Source organism: Callorhinus ursinus, unplaced genomic scaffold (assembly GCF_003265705.2).
Source record: "Callorhinus ursinus isolate GAN/ISIS: 27379988/994484 unplaced genomic scaffold, GSC_fseal_2.0 scaffold1, whole genome shotgun sequence".
NCBI classification, from domain to species: Eukaryota; Metazoa; Chordata; class Mammalia; order Carnivora; family Otariidae; genus Callorhinus; species Callorhinus ursinus.
In genome coordinates, this window is record NW_027397063.1 from 114985148 (window position 1) to 114999480 (window position 14333).

Here is a 14333-nt window from a genome sequence, read left to right on the forward strand (position 1 = left end):
GCGGCTGCTTTCGGCTCAGGTCATGATCCTGGGATCCTGGGATCGAGTCCCGTGCTGGGCTCCTTGCTCAGCTGGGAGCCTGCTTTCCCCTCTGCCTGCCACTCCCCCTGCTTGTGCATGTTTGTTCTCTCTCTCTGGCAAATAAAGAAATAAAACCTTTAAAAAAAGGTTAAATGAATTAAAATACTGGATTAAAGGGGCAGAGACTGGCAGAATGGATTTAAAAACAAGATCCAACTCTATGCTATCTATAAGCACTCACTTTAGATCCAGAGATACAAACAGGTTTGAAAGTGAAAGGATGGAAAAAGATATTCCATGAAAATGGTAACCAAAAGAGAGCTGGGGTGGTTGTATTAGTATCAGACAATATAGTCTTTTTTTTTTTTTAAGATTTTATTTATTTATTTGACAGAGAGAGATATAGTGAGATAGGGAACACAAGCAGGGGGAGTGGGAGAGGGAGAAGCTGACTTCCCGCGGAGCAGGGAGCCCGATGCGCGGGGTTTGATCCCAGGACCCTGGCATCATGACCTGAGCCGAAGGCAGACATTTAACAACTGAGCCATCCAGGCGCCCCCAACATAGTCTTTAAGATACAAGTTGTTACAGGAGATGGGGAAGGACGTTATATATTGATAAAAGGGTCAAACCATCAAGAAGATAGCACAATTAGAAATATTATACAAACCTAACAAGAGAGCCCCAAGACATATAAAGCAAAACCTGACAGAATTAAAGGGAGAAACTGAAAGTTCTACAATATAGTTAGAGTTTAATACTTTCCAAAAATGAGAACTAGACAAAAATTTATTAAGGAAATAGAAGACTTGAAAAATACTATAAGCCAATTAGACCTAATAGACATATAGAACACTGGTAAACAACAGTAGAACATATAGTTTTCTCCAGTGCACATGGAACACTCTCCAAGATAAACCACATGTTAGACCACAAGACAAGTCTAAATACATTTAAAGAGACTGAAATCATATGAAGTATTTTCCCTGACCATAGTGGAATGAAACTAAAAAATAACAGAAAGGAAAACTGGAGAATTCACAAATATATGTAAATTAATTAACACGTTCAAACAACTGGTAGGGCAAAGAAAAAATTACAGGTGAGATTAAAAAATACTCTTGAGACACATGACAATGAAAACACAACATACCAAAACCTACAGGCTGCAGCAAAAGCAGTACTCAGAAGGAAGTTTATAGCTCTAAAAGCCTATAACAAAAAGGAATTTTTTTAAAAAAGGAACTTGATCTCACTCAAATCAATAACCTAACTTTACTCTTTAGGGAACTAGAGAAAGATCAAGTTAAACCCAAAGCTGGCAGAAGAAAGGAAATAATGAAGATCAGAGCAGAGATAAACACAAGGAGAACACAAAAACAACAAAGAATCAATGAAACTAAAAGATGGTTTTTGAAAATATCAGCATAATTGACAAAAGACACAAATTACTAAAATCAGAAATAAAGTGGGATGTTATTGGGACCTAACAGAAATACAATAAGAAAAAAAGAGGAGAACACTATGAACACTTGTAGAGTAATAAATTAAATAACCTGGATGAAAAGAACAAATTGCTAAAAAGACACAAACCCAAGAATAAATAGAAAATTTGGACAGACCTATAACAGGTAAAAGAATGAATCAGTAACCAAAAACTTCGCAATAAGGAAAAGTCCAGAACCGGGTAACTTAACTCATGAATTCTAACATATTTTCTTCTCAAATTTCTACAAAAAGAGTAGGGAGGAAACATTTTGTAACTCATTCTATGAGGTAGCATTATCCTGATATCAAAGCCAGATAAAAATATCACAGGAAAAGTATTGACCAATATCCCTTATGAATACAGATTAAAAAATTCCTCAACAAAAGAGTCAATTCTTGCTATTTATGGTAGTTACATTCAATAAATTTAACTAACCTGAAATACCAGGTTAGGTCATGCAAGCCTCCATGCACAACATTTTTGTCAAGGAAGCAATACATAATCTTGTTTCATGTGTGTCTCGCTTTAAAGATACTTTAGTATAAAATATTTATTAACAATGAACTCACGGGCAACAACACTGTAACTCATGCCTAAATGAAGCTAACCTAACATATTTTTTCCATGAGGCAAATCACACCTTTCTTGCACTTAGGAATACAAGACAATACTTCAGGACTATGCTTAGGGGGGCATTTTAAACAGCAAAATCATAAACCAAAAAAAGCACATCAATGAGAAAAGCATGGCACTAAACAGACTGCATAAAGGACATTTATGTACAATGAGAGAGCTGAAACAAAAAGGCAGAGCATCACCCTTGCTCAACATCAGCTGGCAACATGTGCATCAGGCAACTCAAAATTTCTGCCACTCTGTACATGTCAACAAAAGCACCACAATTATCAATTTGGGCTTACAAATAAATTTTAGCAAGTAGGCAAATTCACAAATATGGAACCTGCAAAAAATAGGGATCATCTAAACATTTTTTTTTAAAGATTTTATTTATTTATTTGACACAGAGAGAGAGAGAAAGCAAGAGCAGGAACACAAGCAGGGGGAGTGGGAGAAGGAGAAGCAGGCTTCCCGCTGAGCAGGGAGCCCAATGCGGGGCTTGATCCCAGGACCCTGGGATCATGACCTGAGCTGAAGGTAGACACTTAATGACTGAGTCACCCAGGTGCCCCCAAAATAGGGATCATCTATACTAACAAACAATATAGCAGCATATTCATAGGAATGTATATCATGACAAAGGGATATTTGTCCTGGGAATGGAAAAGTAGTTCATCTGTTCAACAATATGAAAATCAGTATTATATACCACATTAATATAAGGAAGGAAAAAAACCACACGTGACCATTTCAACTGATGTACAAAAGCACTGGATAAAATCTAACATCCTTTCATGATAAAAAGTATCAGCCAACTAGGAATACAAGGGAATTTCCTCAACATCATAAAGGGCATTTATTTAAAAAACAAAACAAAACAAACCCTGAAGTTACCATCACACTCAATAGTAAAAGACTGAAAGCTAAGATCAGAAATAAGTCATGGATACCCTTTCAGCCACTTCTATTCAACAGTGCACTGGAAGTGCTAGCCAGGGCAAGTAAGCAAGAAAAAGAAATAAAAGAGATCCAAACAAGAAAGAAAGGAGTAAAATAATTTTTATTTGCAGATGACATGATCATATATACAGAAAATCCTAAAAAAAACCCACACCAAAAGAATGTTAGAGGAAACAAATTTATCAAGGTTGCAAGATACAAAATCAACACACAAAAAACAGTTGCATTTCTATACACTTAGCAGTGAACAATTTGAAGAGGAACTGAGAAAACAATTCCATTTATAATAGCATTAATAATAAAAAACAAAGGTTAAGTTTTTTAATCAAGGAGGTACAAGACCAGTATACTGAACACTACAAAATATTGCTGAAATTAAAGTATACCTAAATAAATGAAGACATTCTGTGTTTATGGATTTGAGGGTTCAATATTTTTAGATGGCAATACTACCCAAAGTGATCCATAGATTCCATGTAATCCTTATCAAAGTTCCAATACTCTTTTTTTGCAGAAATGGAAATGCTGATTCTAAAATTCATATGGAATTGGAAGGCACACCAAATAACCAAAACAATCCTAAGAAATGAAAACAATGGGGCACCTGGGTGCCCTAGTTGGTTAAGCAACGACTCTCGATTTCAGCTCAGGTCACGATCTTAGGGTTGTGAGATCGAGTCTCGTGTTGGGCTCCATACTGGGCATGGAGCCTGCTTAAGATTCTCTTTCTCTCCCTCTCCCTTTGCCCCCAACCCACGAAAATGAAAAAATGAAAACAAAACTGGAGGATTCACACTTCCCAATTTCAAAACTCACTTCTAAGCCACAAAGTAATCAAAACAGTATGGTACTAGCACAAAAGGACAGACATATAGACCAAAAGAATAGAGCTGAGAGTCCTGAGATAAACTCATACATCCATGGTCAATTGATTTCAACAAGGGCGCCAAGACCATTTAATGGAGGAAAGAACAGGCTCTTCAACAAATGGTGCTAGAAGAAATGGATATCCATGTACAAAAGAATGAAGCTATACTCCTACCTTGTATGACAAAAAAAAATTAACTCAAAATGGATCAATTACTCAAATATAAGAGTTAAAATTTTAAAACTATCGGAAGAAAACACAGGGGAAAATCTTTATGACCTGGGAGTTAGCAATGAATTCTTGTGACCCCAAAAGCACAAGCAATAATAATTTAAAAAAGATTACAGTCTAAGGTCTATATCCAGAACATATAAAGAACTCTTAGAACCCAGAAGCAAAAAGAACCTACTTCAACAATGGGCAAAGGACTTGAACAAACATTTCCCCAACAAAGTTACACCAATGCCCCCAAAACACATGAAAAGATGTTCACCATCTTTGTTGAAATGCAAATCAAAACACAATGAAATACCACTTTACACCTATTAGGATAGCTATAACAAAACAAAACCAAACTAAAAAAAAAAAAAGAAAAAAGAAAATAACAAGTGTTGATGGGGATATGGAAAAAAATTGGAACCCTTCCTACACTGTTGATCAAAATGTAAAATGGTACAACTGCTGTGGAAAACAATTTAATGATCCCTTCAAAATGTTAAAAACGTAATTACCATATGATCCATTAATTCCACTCCTAGGTATATACTCAAAAGAACCAAAAATACATATTCAAACACTTGTACACAAATGTTCATAGCTTCACTATACACAATAACAAAAACGTAGAAACAACCCAAATGTCCATCAACAGATTAATGGATAAATAAAATGTGGTATATATCCATATAATGGAATATTATTCAGCCATAAAAGAGATGAAGTACTGACACATGCTACAACACAGATGAACCTCAAAAACAGGATGCCGACTGAAACCTGACACAAGAGATCATATATTGTATAATTCCATTTACATGAAATAGCCAGAATAAGTAAATTCATATAGACAGAAGGCAGATTAGCAATTGCCAGGGGATGAAGGAAGGGTATAATGGGGAGTGACTGCTTAATTGGAATGGGGTTTTCTTGGGTGATGAAAATGGTTTGGAATTAGACAGATGTGATGGTTGTACAACACTGTTAGTATACTAAATACCACTGAAATGTACACTTTAAAATGATTTTGTTATATGAATTTTACCTTATAAAAATTTTTTCTTACAAGATTCCCACATCAAATCTGTATTTCTTTTCTGCCAACACTTTCCATTCCCACTATTCCCATGCTATTTCAGGCCCATTTTGTTGTGTCTGAGTCTTCAACAACCCTCTAAACTAGTTTCCTTACTAATCCAATCCATCCCACTCCAACCCATCATCCATAAATACAGTTGCAATCACATGACATTACTGCTCAGAAGTCAACAGTGGCTCTTTACTATCAAATTAAGAGAAATACTCTTCCTAGAATCTATAGCCCTCTCCAGAATGTCCTCACTCTTCCTTTCTAGGCTTATGGTACTGAAAAGAGCAAAGACTTTGTAATTTTTTTTAAAAGATTTTATTTATTTGACAGAGAGAGAGAGAGCGCGCGCACAAGCAGGGGGAGCGGCAGACAGAGGGAAAAGCGGGCTCCCTGCTGAGCAGGGAGCATGATGCAGGACTTGATCCCAGGACCCCAGGATCAAAACCCAAGCCAAAGGCAGACACTTAACCAAATGAGCTGCCCAGGCATCCCAAAAAAGAGCATAGACTTTGAATGACCCTTTGGGTTCAAATCCCAGCTATACCACTTACTGTGGAAACCTGAGCAAACTATTTCACTTTTCTGAGCTTAGAAATGGAACAAACACCACTTACTGTCATCACAGTGTTATAAGAAGTGAATAAATTTTTAAAGAGTAAAATAATGTAAAATAATAGCATAGTACATACAGTAATTATTAAATAAAATATTCTTTCCGTAATAACCTGCAATGAAACTATCCTAAATCTCAATAAAAATGGGCCACTTAAAAAAACCCAGGAATAAATTAGTATTTCAACCTTCAGGATTTTGTTCGCCTTGTTTGCTAGTTTCTTTCCAAAACCTTATTAAAACTTTTGCCTATTGGGGTACCTGGGTGGCTTGGTCGGGTAAGCATCTGCCTTAGGCTCAGGTCATGATCCCTGGGTCCTGGGATTGACCCCCCGCATCGGGCTCCCTGCTCAAAAGGGAGCCTGCTTCTCCCTCTCCCTCCCCCCTGTTGCTCCCCCTGCTTGTGTTCTCTCTGTCACATACATACATACATACATACATAAAATCTAAAAAAAAAAACAAAAAAACTTCTGCCTATCAAAAATCTACCCATTCAAGAAGCGCCATTTCAAATAACAATTTTATTTTATTCACTTCCCATTTTGTGTTTTCCAACATCCTTCATTTCCCACCATCATCCCCCATTTCCCACCATCATCCCCCAATAATGTAAGCTCTCCTTTTTAAAGCACTCTAGTACTTTGTACTTCTGAGGTACTTGTATCATAACATTTCTTGTGTTTGTCTTTTAAGCTTATCTACTATAGCCAGCAGCTTCCAGAAAGGAAGAGCATTCCATGTCTCACTGATCTTTTGCATTTCCTCTACTATTTAGAACTGTGCATATACCAGATGCTCAATAAATGTTAGGTTGATTAAAAGTGAAGAGTGATATAAGCAAATACAAATTTAAACTTGAAGCTAATGGCTAGTTCCAAAATGTTTTTTTTTTTTTAATTCTGAAAAAGATGCCTAAGACTAATTATATATTGTCAAAAAAAAGAATGAAGAATTTTTGGACAGACCCATCCATTAAACTTCCAAGTGGAAAAACACCAAAAACAACCTATTTTAATTGCAGAGGCCAGAAATATTTCAGGGAAAAAAACATAAGCTTAGAATATTTGTTTTCTATGCAGCACAAAGCCCTCTGTGATCTCATGAGCATTTCTTTAACCTCATACTAATGCTAAGGCATATAAACTCCTCAGTACCCCAAAGCCCCAGACCTTTTCAAGACTCTGAGTCTTTGCCTATGACATTTTTTTTTTCACCTCAAACACATGCCACCCTCATTCTTCAAGAGTCAAACAAGGTATCTTGAGATTTCCCTCTCTCCCCAAACAGAACAGATGTATTTCTCTTTTGTGCCATTACTATTCTTTGTAAATATTTTTAATGTAATGTTTGACCCTGTGTATATCAGTATTTACTTCTTTGAGAACAAACACGTTTTTAATCACTGCTCTATCCCCAATGCCTAGCCCATATTAAGTGTTCCATTAGTGTTTATCACGTGAATGACTGACAAATACATGCATAATCAATAGCCTGCTTTTCTCTCCCCTACTTACAATTCTTTGAGAAGAACCTGTTTATTGCTCTTTTGTCTCTACTGCTAAAAAATGGTCTTTCCAATTTCCTGTTACCAATGAGAGAATACATGGAAAAGTACTTTACAAAATTATACAAATGTAAAATATCAGTATCTCTTAATTTCTCAATCAGGAACAATGAGATCATCTACAACAAGCAGGCGCGCCCCACCCCAAATCAAGGTATTAACTTTTCTAAATTCTTCTCAACTTCATAGTTCACAATCCTCCTAATCTTAGTCCCTTTTGCATCAAATCTTTCTAATCCATTGCTTATCTGATTCTAATTCTTTCTCTACTCTTTAGTCATAATGGGTACACAAGGAAAACTCTAACAAAATTTTAGTCCTGCTACTTACTGGTTAATCTGTTCTTCGTTGAGTTATTTAGTCTTCATTAAACTCCAATTTCCAGGTTTGTGAAATGGTGGTGTGTAGGAAGTTCCTACCTTCTAACATTTGTTTAAAGAAGTTTATACGTAAAGTCCCCAGCACAGGACATAGCACATAGCAGGCACTCCGTTAATCAATGGTAGTTATTACTCTTAGTGCTTCTGGCATTTAGTTTTTCAAAAATACTTAGAATCTTTATTATTGTATTTTACAGCTAGACTTGGCCAGGGTTGGGAGGGAATGCTCAGGTCTGAGCACTGAAGATGTGCTCACTCAACAACGAGGTAGTCATTTTTATCATTAGCTTTGTTCAAAGAAAAACCAAGTGTTAGTATAGCTTCCAATCTGCCCCTCACTCCTACCTACTGATCTTACTTCTCTCCTCCTATAGCACTGTTTCTTGACCAAAACAATGTATTATTAACTCCTCCAAGTTTTTAAGAATCTGGTTAAGCATTGTGAATATTCCACTCACATGACAGTTGTCTTTTTCCTAAGGCAAATCTTTTTACATATAACTACTTTTACATAACCTGGTTTCCAAATCCTTGATATGCTGGATGCCAGTATTTGGAAGCATCCAAGTTTCTCAATACCACTGTTAAAGTATACCTATCCAAAGTGGATAAACTATGTCATGTTTCATTTGGCCAGCACACACATAAAGTAGCTATTTGCCTCCTTTCACTTGAACGACATAGATTTGTCATGCACTGCACTGAAATTCTTTAGCACCCACAGTATCATAGTAGTCTTTCTTTTTTTTAAATTTTTAGGAGGGGGGGAAGGGCAGAGGGAGAGAGAATCTTAAGCAGGCTCCACACCCAGTGTGGCACCCAATGCAGGGCTCAATCCCACAACCCCGAGATCAGGACCTCACAGCAGCTCTTACTCATATAAAATTCTGCCAGGCCAGGTTCTCAGTAATCTTTTCAATTCCCTTTAAAAACTTAACGTAGAGGAGCACCTGGGTGGCTCAGTCTTTAAGCATCTGCCTTCAGTTCAGGTCATGATCCCAAGGTCCTGGGATCGAGCCCCACAACAGGCTCCCTGCTCCGTGGGAAATCAGAAGGATTCACTTGGCCACCAAAGTTAACTAAAGAAACAAATGAATCTTAATATTACAATTACAATATTCTTTCTCAACTAAGTACTTGCTCCTTTTCCATTCTCACTGAAAATGAAACCTCTCAACAGGTTACTCTGTTTCCTTAGATTCCTTATGCATGAGACTTCTACAACTCCTCCTCTGTTCATTTTTCTAGAAACACCAAACAAATGTTCAAAGAGATCAAATCAAGTTCACTATCATAAGATTATAAAAAGGCCATTAGCAAATATACACATTAGACTCTGGTAAGTTAGTATCTGTATTACATTATGACCCAGACTCAAAACAATCCCAATAATTCACTAGTTTCTTTCAGTGCTTTCATTTTCTTTGTATGCAGCTGCTCTCAAGACTCATTTCAAAATATCAAATCTCACAATTACCAAAAGAACCATTTCCAGCAATCCTACATTGATTAAATCAAAACACTCTCTTTACTACTTTATTAAATGTTACCTTCTATATTGTTTCTCTAAAATCTAAGTAAAAAGTACTAAAACAACGTTAACTCAAATACTCAGGATGAAGGAACTTGCTCACCTAATCCTTTCTTTCCTCATATTTTGAATGTTATAATTTAATTCACTTCAAATGTCTATGCTAAGTTCAAAGTTACCAAATTAAAACTGCAAACTCATTTATATCCTTTTTCTCTTTATTTTTAAACAGTGATACTAAAACATTTTAAAACCATATTACTTATCAAGTCAAAACTAATATTATTTGAAGTATCACCAATCATTTAGCTTATGTTTCATAAACAGTATAAAGCACCAGTCTATTATATAAACGTACCAGGTTCCATACAGTTTTTCTTTAAATTCTTTAAAGTGAAAAATCTAATTCAAAAACTACAAGAAAACTATGGATTTAATAAAGACACGAACTTACTGAAAAAATCTTTAAAGACGTTTAACCAATCCATTTTGAATAAAAATCCCGAGTTCTCTTTTGTCAGTTTGTTAACACAGCTCAGGATAATTCTCAGTGAGCTTCCTGGTCTGTTCTGCAACACTGAAACTCCCCACACCCAATCCATGTGACTTGGCCTACACCCAGGCAATAGAAAGTTTTTCTGAGGCTTCTCTCTAAAACTTTCCCCCCACTGAACTATAACAGAACCTGTAAAACAAGTATATCATCATGGCCACAAATGTTACCTTATTATTCAAACTTATTTTGGAAGATGCTTTAAAGCATATATTTTCAATAGTTGAAAATATATTCATGCATTCACTCTCTCCTTTGTCTTCTCCTTTTTCTCTTATTTTTCAAACAATGTCTCCACCAGCACAATCATTGTGAAACAAATCCATTAACCACATAGGACATTTAAGTTACCAAAAAGGGGTTCAGGAATTCTGAGAAAGAGAAGGCTATCTGATACAAAAGTTGGAATTACATCATTATACAGGAGAACTAAAGATCATTAACTTAAAACAATGTTTTCAAGTATCCTGCAATATAGGCAGCAATAACTATAATATAGTAATAAAGTTAACAGATATTCTAGGACTTAAATGGATATAAAGTCTTTCCAAAATCATCTCAATAATATCAGAAAATAGTATGGAAGGTTTCCCAGGCGTATTAACAAATAATAAAAATTCTAACCAGTTGGGCTTTTTAAGTTTACATGCAGTGCTATCTAAAACTGGGATATATTTCCATTTTGCTCTATGATATACGTTTTTCACGATCTTCTGTTTAGACATTTGCTCTAGTCCCAGGAAACTAGTATCCTTTTAAAAAGGAACAAAAAAGTCTACCTCGGTGTACCCCTAATCCTTTTGTGCCTTCATCACTTCATACTCCCTTCATAGAAGTTACCTTAATTTTCCCCGTATCTGATCTACATGCTTTAAATAAGTGTCCAATATTTACAAAATCAGAAGTTCCTGGCTCTCACTATGGTCTCTTCAGCTTGTCAAGGATAATCTCCTTCTGATTTATTCTTCACTTAAAAACTAATAATAATGGTCTTATTTGCTAATTATTAAAATCTTAATAAAAGGTAACCTCAAAAACAGCAGTTAAAAGTCATGGTGAAAATCCAGATTAATAACTCCCTTTATTAAACTACCTTTAGAATACTAGAAATGTCATTCACTCACAAACCATTATTAAAATATTTTATATTTACTTTGAGTTGTACTATATTTTGGTTTTGGCTATTTTACAGTGTTAAAAATAAAAGATTTGTCATCTATTGCTGGTATCTGAAAGAATACTCTAGAATAACAATAATGCTGAATAAAAAATAAAGCTAATATAAAGCAGTTGGTCAATAATATTTCACATTTGTCAAACATGCCACATTACTCCCAAACTATTTCTGCAAAGAGAAATTTTACTTTCTCATCCACATATATACAAAGAACCATTAAGTACAGCATGTTTGCCTGAATACCAAAAATGAAATTCTGTCCCTCCCATTCCTTCCTGTCGGCCAAGTAGAGTTTAATTAAAAGAAAAAAGAAAGAGGCCAGTCCTCATCTGTGCATATTTCCTTCCTATCAGCTCAGCCAAGCCCACTGTGAAGCGGGTTCCATTATCTCTGGCCCTAATGGAGAGCTAGTAAAAACAAACAAACTTTACAGTTAGAGGAAGAAAAAGGGAGGAAAAAGAAAAACAAAATAAGAAATCAGCTTTGTAGATGGTAATCTACAGTAATAATCCACAATTTAAAACTCTCTTATCAAATGCAAAAACAAAATGATGGTTTGTTTTTAAAAGCAAAATTCAAAATGTAAGCTATTAAAGATTAAAATACAGCAATGTGCCATGTTAAAAAAAAATGCCTTAATGCCAAGGAGGCAATTCTGAATCTCCCTCATTTATCCTTGTCTCAATTAGACGCAGAATTTATATAAACCCCAACAGGCACTCACAGTTCAAGGGGTCCTAGCTACAGGATCAGATTCAGTCCACTCATGGGCACCACACTGGTCTGGCCCTTGAACACCAGCTAGATTTATAGAAACTGCCCACTAACACTTAATGGACTTTACTGCTCTTCTGACTTGGCTGAATCCCTGCTATGAGCAAACCTACCCGGCCTAGCTGAAATTCTAGTCTTGGCCTTTTCTAGTCAATTCTGCCCAATGTTGCCAAAATTCTATACAAAGAACCAAGCTCTAGCATCCATTTAAAAGAAAGTATTATTTGGTGTTTTAATACAAAAATAACTTACCTAAGGTATCCTTTAGATTTTTTACAATAGATGCTTTCCGAGCACTGTTTTTCCTCTCCACATAGTTAGAAGGCACAAAACCCGTTTTATTCATGGAGTTTCGAACTCGCCACCAGGACTTAGAGTCATCCAGAAGCCATAATCTCTCATTCTTCTTGATGTCCAGCTCTTGTTCTTGTTGGGCCACGTAATCAAATTTGGCTACTACCACCACTTCTTCTGCCATCTTTCAGCAGCTTCAGCTACACTGTAACCACATACAAAACATTTTTATAAGGTCTAGGAGTAGTCTACGTGCTTTTCAAAAAAGATACACGTGAAAACCTAAGAGAACTAAAAGGTTGAAAGGAAAAATATGAAAAAAACATAAACAAAAACAGGAATACTAATACTAACCAAGACAAAACTGGTGTAGCTATATTAATAATACACAAAAAGAGCAAACCATTAAGGCAAACCATTACCAGTAATGAAGTTCACTATACAATTGAAGGTTTTATCAAATATACATAACAGCCAAACTTATATGTACCTATTAACATAGTTCCAAAATAGACTGACAGAACCACAAAAAAAAAGTGACAAATCCATTGTCACAGAGGACAATTTTTAACCTTATCTCAGTAATAAGTCAAGGATACAAAAAAATTAATAAGGCTAGATAAGAACTGACATCAAAACCAGTGAGTCTGATCTAATAAGCATACACCAATATTACTTCTAAGCAGAAGAATACAAATGGAACATATATAAAAATTACCAATGTGAGGTGATACAGTCTCAGTAACTTTCATGTACTTGGTATCCTACAACCATATTCTCTGACAATCATTACAAAAAGAGCTTGTTAAAAACCTCCTGTTTGGGAACTTCTAAAACTTCATGTGTCAAAGAAGAAATTATAATAGCATTGTGAAAATACTTAGAGGACTAAAGTAATAAAAAGACTTTATATAATCAAACCCGTCAGCTGCAGCAAAAGGAATATATAGAAAGAGACTCTAGTTGTAAATAGTTACATCAGAAAAGTAAGAAAACCTTGAAATAAAATTAATGAACTGGATGTCTTAAGCAGTTAGAAACAGAACAATATAAAGTAGAAAAAATGAAATAATACAAATAAAAGTAGAATTTCATGAACAGAAAACAATGATATAGAAGAAAGCCTCAACAGAACAAAAAGGTAATTCTTTGTCATGACTAACAAAATGGACATAGTTCTGGCAAGACTTATAAATGAGAAAAGGAAAAAACACACCCAAATACTAGGAATAAAAAGAGGGTCATAATTAGAGATGCTGCAGATATTCAAATCACCTGGCAATATTAAAAACAACTTTATCACTAAATCTGAAACTAAAATATACAAATTCATAGAAAAATAAAAATTAAAATAGTAACATTTAATCAGTCATTAAGAAATCTTCCCATAATGAACATCAGGACCACTTGGTTTACACGCAAGTTCTATTAAAATTCAAAGAACAAGTAATTCCAATTTATACAAACTCTTTCAGAACAAAGAAAGGAAAATTACAAGCCTAACTCACTCTTGAATTTATGAGATGAGCTTCCTGCTTTCTTCAGAGAGATTATTTTACATAAACAGCTACACCTGGCTTAGCAAGCAAATCAAATAGTTTTGGATCTTGAATTGCATTCTCTTTTCTTTCTTTCTTTCAAGATTTTATTTATTTGTCAGAGAGAAAGAGAGCACACACTCACAAGCAGGGAGAGCGGCAGGCAGAGGGAGAAGAAGGCTCCCAGCTGAACAGAGAGCTTGAGCCGGATCCCAGGATCCTGGGATCATGACCTGAGCTGAAGGCAGACACTTAACCGACTGAGCCACCCAGGTGTCCCAGCATTCTCTTTTCTCAACAACGAAGCAAGTTGTTCAATATTCTCAAAGAAATGCATTTTAATCTAGAATTCAACATCCACTGGCATTAAAGTGTAGATACTTTGTGTTTATAAGGTAGATGCTTTTTTGGTGGCATTGCAAGGCCTCAAAACCTACCACACATTCTTCTGAAAGAATGGCTCAAGTATGTATAGCAGTGAAATTAACTAATGCTAAAATAAGAGGATGATGTGGTATTCAAAAAACAATGAACAGAGAAACCAGAAAAATCAATTTGTATTCTTGCACTTTTTTCTGTTTGAAATTACTTGCAAATAAAAAGTTATAACCAAGTCTAAATAATTACTAGCACATGACACAAAAAATG

At 35.3% G+C, this 14333-nt stretch overlaps 1 protein-coding gene across 12 annotated transcripts in view; it reads right to left on the reverse strand.

Annotated features, from left to right (window-relative positions):
• NCK1 (NCK adaptor protein 1) overlaps nucleotides 1–14333 on the reverse strand; it is a 75985-nt gene that overhangs the window by 5593 nt on the left and 56059 nt on the right. For 11 of the 12 annotated variants that reach the window (XM_025881804.2, XM_073899594.1, XM_073899598.1 and 8 more), the window contains one exon: nucleotides 12106–12352. In XM_025881804.2, the coding sequence (XP_025737589.1) occupies nucleotides 12106–12331 (226 nt within the window). In that variant the 5' untranslated portion in view covers nucleotides 12332–12352. Of the gene's footprint in view, nucleotides 1–9803; nucleotides 9931–12105; nucleotides 12353–14333 lie in introns of those variants that run through there. The other variant, XM_073899630.1, reaches the window with a different exon arrangement.